At 43.0% G+C, this 14,727-nt stretch overlaps 1 protein-coding gene across 3 annotated transcripts in view; it reads left to right on the top strand.

Moving 5' to 3' along the window:
• Positions 1-14,727, top strand: part of SNX29 (sorting nexin 29) — a 584,130-nt gene that overhangs the window by 293,468 nt on the left and 275,935 nt on the right. For all 3 annotated transcript variants that reach the window (XM_075317954.1, XM_075317953.1, XM_075317955.1), the window contains exon 16: positions 5,676-5,792. In XM_075317954.1, the coding sequence (XP_075174069.1) occupies positions 5,676-5,792 (117 nt within the window). The remainder of the gene's footprint in view (positions 1-5,675; positions 5,793-14,727) is intronic.

Genomic DNA, 14,727 nt, shown 5'->3' with positions numbered 1-14,727 from the left:
TGTGTGGCTGTGAATCCAGCACTGAAGTCAAATGAATTTGATAGAATCATCAGCTCAATCTTCCTTTGTCTGCCTGAGAGCTGTAGTTTCTCCCTCACCTTTCCATAGACTGAAATATGATGTGCAGCCTGATACCTCACTGTCCTTACAGTATTTTGATTTGACCATTACAGATTTCAGCTTTTTTTTCCCAGAGTGGATGAGAAGTTCGGGAAGGTGGGGGGGCTCATGATCTAGCTCATAAATGGGGTAAAAGGCAGATTTCTCTGATGAGATATAGTACTAAGTTTTTTTTTTTATTCACCTATACCATGATTTATTGCCAAAAGAAAAGGGCAGTTGTTCACTGCAGCCTAAGTACATCCCATATTTAATGTTAATGGAGGCATAGGTAAAATCCCTGTGTAAAAATAAAATTAAAAAAAATAGTGGTACTCACTCTAAAGGCCCCGTCACACACAGAGATAAATCTTTGGCAGATCTGTGGTTGCAGTGAAATCATGGACATATTGTTCCATTTGTACACAGCCACAAACCTGGCACTGATTGTCCACAATTTCACTGCAACCCCAGATCTGCCGCAGATTTATCTCTGTGTGTGACAGGGCCTTGAAGGCCATAACAAAATTCATCCAAAGTAGAAGAAAAGAGTGGCACACACCATATAAGAAAACTTTTTTTTATATCATGTCGGTTGAAATGAGTCCACAATCAGATGCAGGATAAACAAGGACAACAGCTATTTTGCACCTGCCAGAGCTTCCACAGGTCCTGGCCAGCCACTGCCTTTTTTGACCATTTCACCACCTGGCTACTACATTTCCTTTCCACCGACATCCCCACCATCATCATGGGTGATTTCAATATCCCCATTGACACTTCCCACTCATCTGTCTCCAAACTTCTAACACTCGCTTCCTCCTTCGGCCTCACCCAATGGTCTTCTGCAGCTACTCACAAAGATGGCCACACGCTGGACCTCATCTTCACTCGCCTCTGTTCCCTATCTAACCTCTCTAACTCGCCTCTCCCCCTGTCTGACCACAACCTACTCACATTCTCTTCCCTCTCTTCTCCAAGTATGCAACCCCCCCTCCACAAATTTTCACACCCTCGCAGAAATATCAAACACATTGATTTACACGCCCTTTCTCAGTCCCTTCTCCCCCTCACAGACATTGCATTTCTACATGATGCAGATGCCGCTGCAACTTTATACAACACTACAATCTCTGCAGCTCTCGAATCAGCTGCCCCCCTCACACACACCAAAACCCGCACAATCAACAGGCAACCCTGGCACACAAGGCAGACTAAAGAACTTAGACGGGCTTCCAGAATTGCTGAGCGCAGATGGAAGAGGTCTCATTCCACTGAGCACTTCATTGCATATAAAGAGTCCCTCACCACTTTCAAGTCCACACTCACTGCTGCAAAACAAACCTACTTCTCATCCCTCATATCTTCTTTCTCTCACAACCCTAAACAGCTATTCAACACTTTCAATTCTCTCCTTCGTCCTCCAGCACCACCTCCCTCTCCTCTCATCTCAGCTGAAGACTTTGCCTCTTTCTTTAAGCGGAAGATTGACAACATCAGAGCAAGCTTTGGCCCACAATCACCACAGCCCCTCATCATAGCTACTCAGCCATCTTCCTCCAAATCCAGCTTCTCCACCATGACAGAAAACAATCTCTCCACTCTACTCTCAAGATCACATCTAACCACCTGTGCACTGGACCCGCTCCCATCGCACCTCATCCCCAACATCACCGCAGTCCTCATCCCAGCCCTAACCCATCTCTTCAACCTATCACTAGCAAGTGGTGTAGTCCCTTCATGCTTTAAACATGCCTCTATTACACCCATCCTCAAAAAGCCCTCCCTTGACCCATCCTCTGTGTCAAACTATCGCCCCATATCCCTTCTCCCCTACGCCTCAAAACTACTGGAACAGCATGTCCATCTTGAATTGTCCTCATACCTCTCCTCCTGCTCCCTCTTTGACCGGCTTCAATCTGGCTTCCGACCACATCATTCTACCGAAACTGCCCTAGCCAAAGTCACCAATGATCTACTAACCGCCAAAGCCAAGCGACACTACTCTGTCCTCCTCCTCCTGGACCTGTCCTCTGCCTTCGACACAGTAGACCATTCCCTCCTACTACAGATTCTCTCATCTCTGGGCATCACAGACTTGGCCCTATCCTGGATCTCCTCATACCTAACCGACCGAACTTTCAGCGTCTCCCATTCTCACACCACTTCCTCATCTCGCCCCCTATCTGTCGGTGTCCCCCAAGGCTCAGTTCTTGGACCCCTGCTGTTCTCCATCTATACCTTCGGCTTGGGACAGCTCATAGAGTCCCACGGCTTCCAGTATCATCTCTATGCCGATGACACACAGATCTACCTCTCTGGACCTGACATTACCTCCCTACTAACCAAAATTCCACAATGTCTGTCTGCTATTTCATCCTTCTTCTCGGCGCGATTCCTAAAACTTAACATGGACAAAACAGAGTTTATTGTCTTTCCTCCTCCTCACTCATCTCCTCCAACAAGCCTTTCCATCACACTTGATGGTTGCTCACTCTCCCCAGTCTCACAAGCTCGTTGCCTTGGAGTGACCCTCGACTCTGCTCTATCCTTCAAGCCACACATCCAAGCCCTCTTCACCTCATGCCGATTACAACTCAAAAATATCTCCCGGATCCGTGCTTTTCTTAACCAAGAATCTGCAAAAACATTAGTGCATGCCCTCATCATCTCCCGCCTCGACTACTGCAACCTCCTGCTCTCTGGCCTCCCTTCCAACACTCTTGCACCCCTCCAATCTATCCTAAACTCTGCAGCCCGCTTAATCCACCTCTCCCCTCGCTACTCCCCAGCCTCGCCACTCTGCCAATCCCTTCACTGGCTTCCCATCGCCCAACGACTCCAGTTCAAAACATTAACCATGACATACAAAGCCATGCACAACCTGTCTCCTCCCTACATCTGTGACCTAGTCTCCCGGTACCTACCTGCACGCAACCTTAGATCCTCACAAGATCTCCTTCTCTGCTCCTCTCTTATCTCCTCTTCCCACAATCGTGTACAAGATTTCTCCCGTGCATCCCCCATACTCTGGAACGCTCTACCTCAGCACATCAGACTCTCCACGACCGTGGAAAGCTTCAAGAGGAACCTCAAGACCCACCTCTTCCAACAAGCCTACAACCTACAATAGCCTTCAGCCCAGTAGACCACTGCGCAACCAGCTCTGTCCTTACCTATTGTACCATCACCCATTCCCTGTAGACTGTGAGCCCTCGCGGGCAGGGTCCTCTCTCCTCCTATACCAGTCTGTCTTGTACTGTTAATGATTGTTGTACGTATACCCTCTTTCACTTGTAAAGCGCCATGGAATAAATGGCGCTATAATAATAAATAATAATAAATAAATAATAAATATAGAGTGCCGAACTGTTTTTTTCTACTTTGGATGATTATACTATGATTTATGCAAAGTTTTTTGAGATTACAATGACCATTTATTTTTACATGTAGGTAAATTCACAAACATCTGTATTTACCATACCACAGAAAAGCATGTCATCATTACAGTTCCGGTTGGTTCCTCTTGTCAGTACTGAAGGGCACACCACTTGTCAGATGCTCCTGATTTTACTAGGAGGCAGGCACCTCTCAATAAATCAGGATCATCTGACTACAAAATGGCCAGTCTTGATGAATCCGAGTCTTTGTCTCCCGGATGAATAGTGAAAGAGGCCGAACCCCAGCAGTTTCTCTCATCCCTCTCCAATTGACTGACAGATCTCTTCCCAGAACTACACATATGCATTGACCTGTTAGTCTATGGGCGCACGACTGGGAGACGCTGATAATGGACCAGCTGGCGGACTAGTCATCCAAGATGCATAGTCACAGCCTGGCTTTTCAAAGTATGTAATAGTAGAACATACATGGCTACAATAACACAACCAGTCTACTACATACTGCTCTGTTCCGTTTAAAGGGAATGTCTTAAATGGAATCTGTCAGCAGGTTTTTGTTACTTCATCTGAGAGCAGCATGTTGTAGGGAAAGTAACCATGCTTAGATCACTGTGTGCAGCTGTTCTGACTTTATCTCTGAATTGACTGTAGCATAGCTGGAAGCTGCCTCCACCCACACCAGGCTCTCAATAGAGATTTGTGCATTGACTGTGAGGTGTTAAGGACCCGTCACACACAACAAGATTGCTAACGAGATCGTTGCTGCGTCACAGTTCCTGTGACGTAGCAATGATCTCACCAGTGATCTCGTTGTGTGTAACACCTACCAGCGATCAGGCCCCTGCTGTGGATTGCTAGTCATTGCTGAATGGTCCGGACTATTTTCTCCAAAGGCGATGTCCTGCTGGGCAGGACACATCGCTGTGTTTGACACCTACCAACGACCTCCTAACAGGGTCCCAATGCCAGCCGATACAGGTCGCTGATCGTTACTGCGTCGCTGGTAAGGTCTGACTGTGTGACATCTCACCAGCGACCTCCCAGCGACTTACCAGTCATCCTTATCAGGTCGTATCATTTTCGGGATCGCTGGTAAGTCGTTGTGTGTGACTGGGCCTCCAATCACACCAGGAGGCGTGTTTGGTCTGCTCTGAGCGAGCAGAGGAGTCACACCAATGTTAATAATAGAGCAATAAACCCTTTAGTATGAGTAAATAATAGCTCACAGATAAGAGAAACACAGATGTTTTTACCTTTTTAACCCTGGCAGCATGCTGTCCTCCGCTTACATTGCAAAATCCTGGTGACATATTCCATTTAAATTTGGACACCGCTTCAGTACCAGATGCAACATATTGAAAAGCTTTTTTTTGGCCTGGATAACCCAAATAAAACTTTTTTCTCACAGATCAGATATGCACCTGATATTAAAATCTGATGTATATTGCAGAAGAGATTCTATAAACTCTCATGCCTCACGTTGCAAGAAATTCCAGTTGACCATTGTTGCATATTTGGTATCTCCGGTATGGCAATTAATTCTGCAGATTTCATCTTTTACAATCCAAATGCGAGAAACATCAACAGCATTCCTGCAACAAAATCCACAGCCGCAAAAACTTGGATTTCGTGAATTAAGTGTATGAATTGGGTTATAAGGGAGATCATGCTGACATTTGTATTTCTATTGTGGTTATCTGCACTCTTGAGTTTTAATGCTTGAAAAAGTATCTCAAGAAGAAAATTATATAACTGGATTTCCTCACAAGCCACAAGAAAGACAAATTCATTAAAAGTGATTTATTCTGAAACCTGTCGGCGCAGCGATCTTTGATATAAACACACTAATGTTTCAAAGACTGCAGTATTGCTTCCGGTAATTGATCTCCACTTTTGGAACTGATGTTCATTTCAAGAAACGGTTGTCACTTAAAAGCTCATTGAAAGCAAGCAAACATATTTCTCACAATCCTGGTGTAGTCAATACGCCGGCAGAAATTGGTCTGACTCGCCGCAATTATTATGATGGGTCGTTTGCACAAAGCCAAGCGGGATAGTAACTCTTTTATGTGTGTTATATACGGTACTTCAATTTCTCGAGTCGTTATAATGATAAATTTTGAGATCTGTGTGCAGATTTATGGGTCTAACACTGTCCCCCCCAACACTTTCCAGGTTGCTGAAATGCACGGAGAGTTAATTGAATTCAATGAAAGGCTTCACCGTACGCTCATCGCAAAAGAAGCGCTCGTGTCACAAATGAGGCAAGAACTTATTGATCTCAGAGGGCCGGTAAGCATTCTTTGTGTACTCATTTTTCTACTTGCGGTTGAAGATTAATTGGATGAGTGGCAGTAAATAAGATATACATTCCTGAAAAATGTTATAAATGATAAATGCTTTTAAAATAAAAGATTCAACATGAAAAAGTACAGTTAAAGGGAACCTGTCACCACTTTTTTGGCCTATAAGCTGCGGCCACCACCACCAGGCTCTTATATACAGCATTCTAACATACTGTATATAAGAGCCCAGGCCACTGTGACAACATAAAAAACACTTCATAATACTTACCTAACGGTCTCGCTGCGGTGGAATAGGGCCTAATGGGCGTCTCCGTTGTCCGGTGCCGGAGCCGCCTCTTTTGGCCATCTTTGTTCTCCTTCTTCTCTAGCCGCGGTGCATGACGGGTCCGACGTCATCCACACTCTCCGGCATTCCGTCCTGAGCAGGCGCACTTTGATCTGCCCTGAGCAGGGCAGATCAAAGTATTGTAGTGCGCCTGCACAGGACCGACGAGTGTGTATGACATAGCTGCGTCATGCACACATGCTTCAGAAAGAGGACGAAGATGGTCGAAAGGGGAGGTGCCCCCACCGGACAACGGAGACGCCCATTAGACCCTATTCCACCGCAGAGGGACCATTAGGTAAGTATTATAAAGTGTTTTTTATGTTGTCACAGCAGCCTGGCCTCTTATATACAGCATGTTAGAATGCTGTATGTAAGAGCCTGGTGGTGGTGGCCGCAGCTTATAATCCAAAAAAGTGGTGACAGATTCCCTTTAACACTTAAATTCCTAAATAAGTCAGTAATCAGTTGAACACTGACAATATATCACAAAAGTGAGTATACCCCTCACATTTTTGTAAATATTTTATTATATCTGTTCATGGGACTGCACTGAAGATCTGACACTTTAATACAATGTACAGTAGTCAGTGTACAGCTTGTATAACAGGGTAAATTTGGTGCTCTCTAAATAACTCAACACACAGCCATTAATGTCTAAACCTCTATTAACAAATGTAAATACACCCCTAAGTAAAAGTTGCCAAACTGTGCCCAAAGTATCAATATTTTGTGTGGCCACCATTATTTTCATACAATCAAAGAATGGTAGCGTTGGAAAAGGACCTCAAGAGCCATCGGTTCCTACCCTCTGCGAGTGCGGGTTTTTCCTAAATCATCCCAGCTATATGTTTATCCAGTTTTTGCTTGAAGATTTGCATTGATGGAGAGCTCACATTAAATAATAGAAACTGCTTACAATCAAGAACTGCTTTAACTCTCTTGGGCATGAAGATCACTAGAGCTTCACAGGAGCTACTGGATCCTCTTCCATCCTCCATGACGACATCACAGAGCTGGTGAATGTTAGAGATCTTGCATTCCTTCACCTCCCGTTTGAGGATGCCCCACAGATTCTCAATAGGGTTTAGGTCTGGAGACATGCTTGGCCAGTCTAGCATCTTTACCCTCAGTTTCTTTAGCAAGGCAGTTATTGTCTTGGAGGTGTGTTTGGATACTGCCCTGATGACCAGTTACTGAAGGGAGGGGAACATGCTCTACTTTAATATGTCAAAGTACATGTTGGCATTCGTGCTTCCCTCAATGACCTGTAGCTCCCCACAACTGGCAGCAATCATGCAACTCCAAACCATGATACTCCCCCCACCATGCTTGCGTGTAGGCAGGACTCACTTGTCTTTGTACTATTCACCAAGTTGCCGCCAGACACTTTACACCATCTGAGCCAAATAAGTTTATCTTGGTCTCATCAGACCACAGGACATGTTTCCAGTTATCCATGTCCTTAGTCTGCTTGTTTTCAGCAAACTGTTTGCAGGCTTTCTTGTGCATCATTTTTATAAGAGGCTTCCTTGTGGGATGACAGCGATGCCGACCAATTTGATGCTGTGTGTGGTATATGGTCTGAGGACTGACAGGCTGCCCCCCACCCGTAACCTTTGCAGCAATTCTGGCAGCACTCATACATCTATTTTGAAAAGACAACCTCTGGATATGACGCTGAGCATGGGCGCTCAACTTCTTTGGTCGATCATGGCGAGGCCTGTTCTGAGTGGAACCTGTCTTGTTAAACCGCTGTATGGTCTTGGCCAATGTGCTGCAGCTCAGTTTCATGAGGATATCAATCTTCTTATAGCCTCGGCCATCTTTATCTCGAGAAACTTTTGAACTTCCAGTGACCCAGTATGAGAGGGTGTGAATGACAACATCAAATCTAATGCACCTGCTCCCCATTCACACCTGAGATCTTGTAACATTATTGATTTACATGACCGCAGGATGGGAATATAGCTAATTAGGCACAATTTGGTTATTTTCACTTAGGGGTGTACTCATTTTTGTTGCTGTGTGTTAAGTTATTTAGAGGACACACCAAATTTACATTGTTGTACAAGCTGTACACTGAAGTGTCAAAGTGTCATACCTTCATTGTTGTCCCATAAGAAGATATAACATATTTACAAAAATGTGAGGTTGTACTCACTTTTGTGATATACTGAACAAGTAAAAGCGGTGGTCATAAACTCATTGATTTTTTTTATCCTACATGTATAGTTAATGTAATAATCTGGTTGCTTTTATAATATAGTTTAAAGGGAATCTGTCCCCTGAAAAAATCCTATTAACCTGTATATATGGGGTTACTCTGCAGTTTAACAGCATTTGGAACCTGTACCTTGTACCCCACTGCCAGGAGGAAATGAACATTATTCCCCCAGGGAGCCATTGGGTTCCAGTCATAGGGGTGGCGCCGCCTCTGGTTTTCAGTCATAAAGGTGGCGCTGCCTCTGGGTTTCAGTCATAGGGGTGGCGCTGCCTCTGGTTCATACACTGCTATGTGTATTGAGAGCCACGGCTGTAACTGGGCCCCCTGTACTGACTGACAGTCGCTCAGCATTACATGAGTAGGGACTTTAATTTATAAGTATGTTAGAAAAATTATTAAAATTATTGTAGTAAAAAAATAAATGAAGGATTAATTTCAATGACAGATTCAGCCCACCGCATTAAGTTTCCGCACCTAACTTTATTTTATGGTTCATTACTTTTAAGTCATCACTCATATAATCTTATTAAATATATAAAATAAAAATTTGTTGGAATTGCTGTGTGTTGCTGCTATTAGAAAAATTGCATAGAAATTAAATTTATTAAAAAAACAAACAAAAGAAAACCAAGGCCTCAAATAGTCACATAGCCTTAAATATCCGTGAATAAGGCGTCTTTTTGCCGAAACGTGTAGGTTATCCTCCACTGTCTGCATCATGGTGGTTCGCATTAGTTCCATAACTGTTTTTTTATGAATTTTCAGTAAAGACTTTTTTTTTTAATCTACTCACCTGTGCTTTTTGCTGATGCTGGAGACTTCCCCTTTCTGTCTTTTATGCAAGATTCCATCCAAAGCCCGGAGGGCGGCTCCATGCATTGGCTGTGACATCCTCCTTTGTGTTGAGCTGATCTTTTGTGTCTTCAGAAGAAAGAGACGGGTCACGTATTTTAGGAGGGTTGTGACAACAGACAGAGTCTACAAAGCTATAGTAGATCTGAGGCTTCACTCCAGCTGTAATCCCCGCCCAGTGGTGCTGCCTCATCCTGCTTGACTCACATCTTCTAGGGTGTGTGACTTTGAGCTGCCAGTCAAGCAGCAGAAGGAGGCGGCGCTGGGCAGGGAGTAGAGCTGGAGTGACAGAGGTTCCAGATCTACTAATAGCTCTTCAGCCTCCTCCTTTGCATAACAATTAAAATGCTGGTTTCTCAGTAATGTAGGACTGAATTGGCCATATAAAGGTATTACAGAACTTGACTTTTAAAGGGCTACATGTGCTATATATGTGTAAATAGTTTTGGAGGTGAAGTCCTTCTGATAGTAATTCTAATATTGCTTACTTTATTACACAACTCCTCTGATCTGATATATAACAACGCAACAACTTTATTACTTCTAGGTAAGGAGTCCTCATATGAACCTTTATGTGAAAAGTGTATCCAGCTAAATGTGATGTCTGAGCCACGCTTTGCATATTCTACCTCCAAGCCTTTTTTCTTCCAACCCCACTTTACTCGCCTGATGTATAATGCAGCATTTAAATATTCAGCAATTTGAGTCATAAAAGTTGAATATGTTCTCTGTAGATTTCAAATAAATCCAAATAGATTGGTAGCATGTGATAGTTATTTGGAAAATTTCTGGCATCGATTTCCTAGCAGAGCAGTGTTATTGCTTGCTTACTCCTTCAGTAAGAGCATTATCCGTCATCCTCATGGGTAGACCGCAGTTTTTAGTGTGTCTCAGAGACAAACACATAGCAATTTTACATATTTTAATGTGCCATCGCGTGATGGTGAGGAAAATGAGGAGAGAAAGCGGCAGCGATACTTGCTCAAGTTGGGGATAGAATTTTAAGAAATTGTGCCTTTAGAATTTAAAGAAGGGTTTGTTTATAGACTCCTTAAAACCGGTTCGAAGCCAAAATGTTTCCCTGCCAAATTATAAAATCAGATGATGTTTCATGCAAAATTGTTCTACTCAGTCTTTAATTGGTTTTATACACTAATTTCAAAAAATATATGTGGCCATGGACATCACACCAAAATGAGCTTGTTGGACATCACCTTTTAAAATGATGGCATAAATGTAATGTTGGGACCTTTAAGTTCTCCAACACTCATCTCTGATGTTGGACCAGGAGGTTTGTTTTGGTGTTGATGTTGATTCATCCATAGGGGTTTCAAAGAGGGTTGATGTTAAGGTTCTATACCGGTTGTTTAAGTCCATTCACATCTAATATTATCACACCTTGTCATTGTGAATCGCTCTTCATGAGCATGTACAGTAACGATCGCCACTGCTATGCCCTGGGAATAGCTTGATGGTACGTCTAATGCAATGGTGCTTAAAAGTTTGTGAACCTTCCAGAATTTTCATTATTTTTGCATACATTTGTTCTAAGCATCAGCACACATGCCGAGTAATACAAAGCGAGTGGAATACGATACAATATCGCATTCCACTTGGACCAATATTACTTTATGGGGCAGCTCCCATGAGTGATTGTTTTCTCAGCCCTAATCGGACCAAGAAAACAGTCGCAGCCTGCTTCGGGTGGAATGTGATCTTATTTCACTTGCACCTATTCAAGTCTATGGGGCGAGAGAAACATCGCATTGCTCTCGTGTTACACCGGTGTAACACGAGAGCAGTGCAATTCTCGCTTCAGCTCCGCTGTTGGTAGATAAATCCCTCCCTCCCCTCCGCAGCTGTGGGCTGATTGCACGATCAGACCACAGTTGCATGACACTCGCATGACACTTTGCTCCCGCTGTGCGGTGAGCGTGAGACGAGTATCATACGAGCACTCGCAGTAATCCCCGTGTGGCCTCAGCCTAAAACTATATCAGATTTTCATACAAGTCCAAAAAGTAGATTAAAAGAACCAAAATCTAACAAATGAGTCAAAAATATTAGACTGTGATTTTTTTTTTTAAAAGGGACAATGATCCATTATCACATTTCTATGAGTGGCAAAAGTATGTAAACCTTTACTTTCAACTGTGGCCCACTAGTGCAGCAATAACTGCATCTAAATTCTTTCAGTAAATGTTGAGCCGTTGACTACTCCTGTACATCGGCTTGAAGGAATTTTAGCCCAGTCCACCCTGCCAAATAGCTTCATATCGGTTTATGTTGGGGATTGCACACTTCCTGTCCTTCCACAACATTTCTGTAGGATTACTTTCAATACATTGACTTGCAAATCAAAAAAGTCCGTGGAGCCTCTGTTAGGAGTCTCAACACAGAAACTAGCCAGATATCCCTCCGGGAAGAACCTAGCCAAGGGGTGGCTCTTTTTAGGAAACCGCCATAACCACCATATGAAGTGGCCCTTTTAGTCAATATCCAACTCTTTGACAAGTTTAAAGATATGACAAGGGAAATACCAAGGCCAGGTATCCATCCACAGACAGCTGTTTCGGGATATTGCCCCTCATCAGTGTTGAGTAGGATTCTGGCCAGGTGGGAGCAATTCCTAGTAGACCAACAAGACAAAACAATCACTGATTTCGGGGAGACCAGCCAGAGAAAACACTGCCGGCAGCCAACGACAACGATACATTGACTTGGTCAGTCCAAAACATTAGCTTTAGTCTCTTGTAACCCTTCTTTTGTAGAACGACTTGTGTGCTTTGGGTTGTTGTCTTGCTGCATTACCCACTTACTCTTGAGATTCAGTTCATGTACAGATGCCTTGACATTTTCTTATGAAATTTGCTGATTTAATTTAGTTGCCATCAGGGATAGCAAGCCTTCCTGATCCAGATGATTCAAAACAGGTCCAAACTTAAATACTACCACCATCATGTTTCAGAGATAATGAGGTTTGTATGCTGTAGTGAAATTATTTTTCTTTCTACAAAGATAATTTTATTCATTTAAATTAAAAATGTGTACATTGGTCTCAATTGTCTTTAAAACACACTTCAAGTAGCCCTCTGGCTTGTTTAAGTGATCTTTAGCAAACTGCAGGAGGGTAGTAGGTGCTTTCCCCTTGAAGTCCTGCCATGTGCGCCATAGTTGTACAGTAGACTCATGAATATTAACATTAGGTAATGTGAGAGAGGCCTTTAGTTGTTCAGAGGTTACCTTTAGTTTCTTTGTGACCTCTTGGACTAGTATGTTCTCTTGGAGTGCTCTTTTATGGTCCACCACTCCTTTGTAGGGTAATAATTGTCTTGAATTTCCTCTGTTTCTTCACAATCTTTTTGACTATTGGATCCAGCCTGATGAGGATCAACAACTCTTCTTCTGAGGTCCTTTTTAAATCTGTTTTGTTCATGCATTGATACACTTCCACAAATGTGTTGTGAGACTCTAACTTTTATAGCTCCCTAATCGTTAAATAAAACAGGATGTTGTCGCGCTAGGTACAGGGAAGTACCAAGTTAGCGGCGAGAGGTAAGGGAAGGGAACCCCTGTATCCGGGGAAGGGGGAGATGGTGACTCCTGACCAAACTTACTGCTTGTCCTTGGAGTCACTCACCACCCTAGATAGGTTCCACACTTATGTGCCGAGCTGGATACCTAACCCTAGCTATATCCCTAGTGCTGTAGCCTAAATAGGGAGCAGGTGGGATGAGCTCTTTGTTAACCCCGCTAAACGCTAAAGGAAGACACATGGGGTACACAAGGGGAAAAGCATGAACTACTTATCCACAGATGTCTCACTCAGGAATTCAGCAAAGCTTCAGCAACGATATTACAAATGAGAGCAAGCCACCTGCTTGCAACCAGAGCTAGAGTGAACTGAATAATATCACCAGCACCAGTCCAGGGAAGAAGAGAGTATTTATGCACCAAGAGAATACTGATGATAAGCAGCTGGTGGAAGGCGATCTCCTGCTGGGTCCAAAAATGGGAGAGCTGAAAATCCAGCAGGAAAGCTACCTAGTACAATGAATACTAATAGCAGGAACATAATAATATCAGGGAGCACACACTGTGACCTTCTATAGCCAGAAACCACATGACTGTCTGTCACCCGTGACAGATGTCCACTCACAGCGGATTGTCATCCCATGATTGAAACCACCGGACTCTAATTTTAACTTCTTCCTTTCGGCTCACATACCTTTGCCACTTATAGACCTGTGATATTGGATCATTTTTTTCCAATTTAATAAATAACAAAGTCTACTATTCTTGACTAATTTGCTTGATTTGGTTCTCTTTACCTACTTTAAGGGCTTGTGTGAAAATCTCACTGGGGCAAATTTATGCAGAAAAATTGAAAATTCTGATAGGTGCACAAACTATTAAGCTTCACTTGTAGGTTATCTCTAGGTCACAGCAGATTCCTATTGTACATGCTCATAGGCAACTGTTCTATTAAGGTTATGTGCCCACGCTGCGGAAAATGCGCGGATTTTGCCGCGGATTTCTCGCGGAAAAGCCGCGGATTTCCTGAAAATCTGCAGCTCAGGCACTTCCCAGCCATTTCTATGGTATTTTGGAAATGCTGTGCCCACGCTGCGGATTTTTCCGCAGCGGATTTCGTGCGGATTTTGATCCGGAAAAATCTGCAACATGTCAATTATTGTTGCGGATTTTCATCCGGATTTTGGCTTTAAAATTGGGGAAAAAAAAAATAAATCCGCATCAAATCCGCGGTAAATCCGCGGCAAATCCGCACCTTTTGAAAAGGTGCGGATTTTGATGCAGAAAAATCCGCAGCTACATTCTCCCATGGACACATAGCCTAACAATCTAGGACTGGTTTCTATCCGTGTTACAAGATGGCAGTCATTTACCCCTTAGCTCAAAATGGCATACATATATGTCAGCAATGGGGTAAGTTTCCGGTAGATCCTAGCTGTTTTTCATAGCTGGTATTTGTCTCCAACGCCATCAATGCAAACTAAGTTCTATCACTTCTCCTAACCATTTTCATTCTGCTTTCAGTCTCTGACATCTGTAATTGAGTGGAGCATTTGCTGCCATGACATATGGATGGTGTACCATAATAACTGGTGGGCCAAATCAAGGCCCCCATTGCTGCCATCTTCCCAATCCTGTAATCCTCAGTCACAGGGTGAGCTTCATGGGAAACCTACATTTTCACTATATAGTGCAAAACTACTAAAGGGGCTAAAAATAGTAAAAATAGGGTAAAAATTATATACTAAAAAAATATATATACACAGTGTGGAACCTTGGATTACGAGCATAATTTGTTCCCAGCTTCATAGGAACCCTACATTTTCACTATATAGCGCAAAACTACTGAGGCTACAAATAGGGTAAAAATGTATTTTTATATATATATATATATATATATATATATATATATATATATATATATATATATTATATATATATATATATATAAAGCTGAGTGTAGGATACCGGGCACCGCTGATC

Source organism: Anomaloglossus baeobatrachus, chromosome 7, assembly GCF_048569485.1.
Source record: "Anomaloglossus baeobatrachus isolate aAnoBae1 chromosome 7, aAnoBae1.hap1, whole genome shotgun sequence".
NCBI lineage: Eukaryota > Metazoa > Chordata > Amphibia > Anura > Aromobatidae > Anomaloglossus > Anomaloglossus baeobatrachus.
The sequence above is the reverse complement of the archived record's forward strand: the minus strand, read 5'-3'. Positions and strand labels throughout refer to the sequence as shown.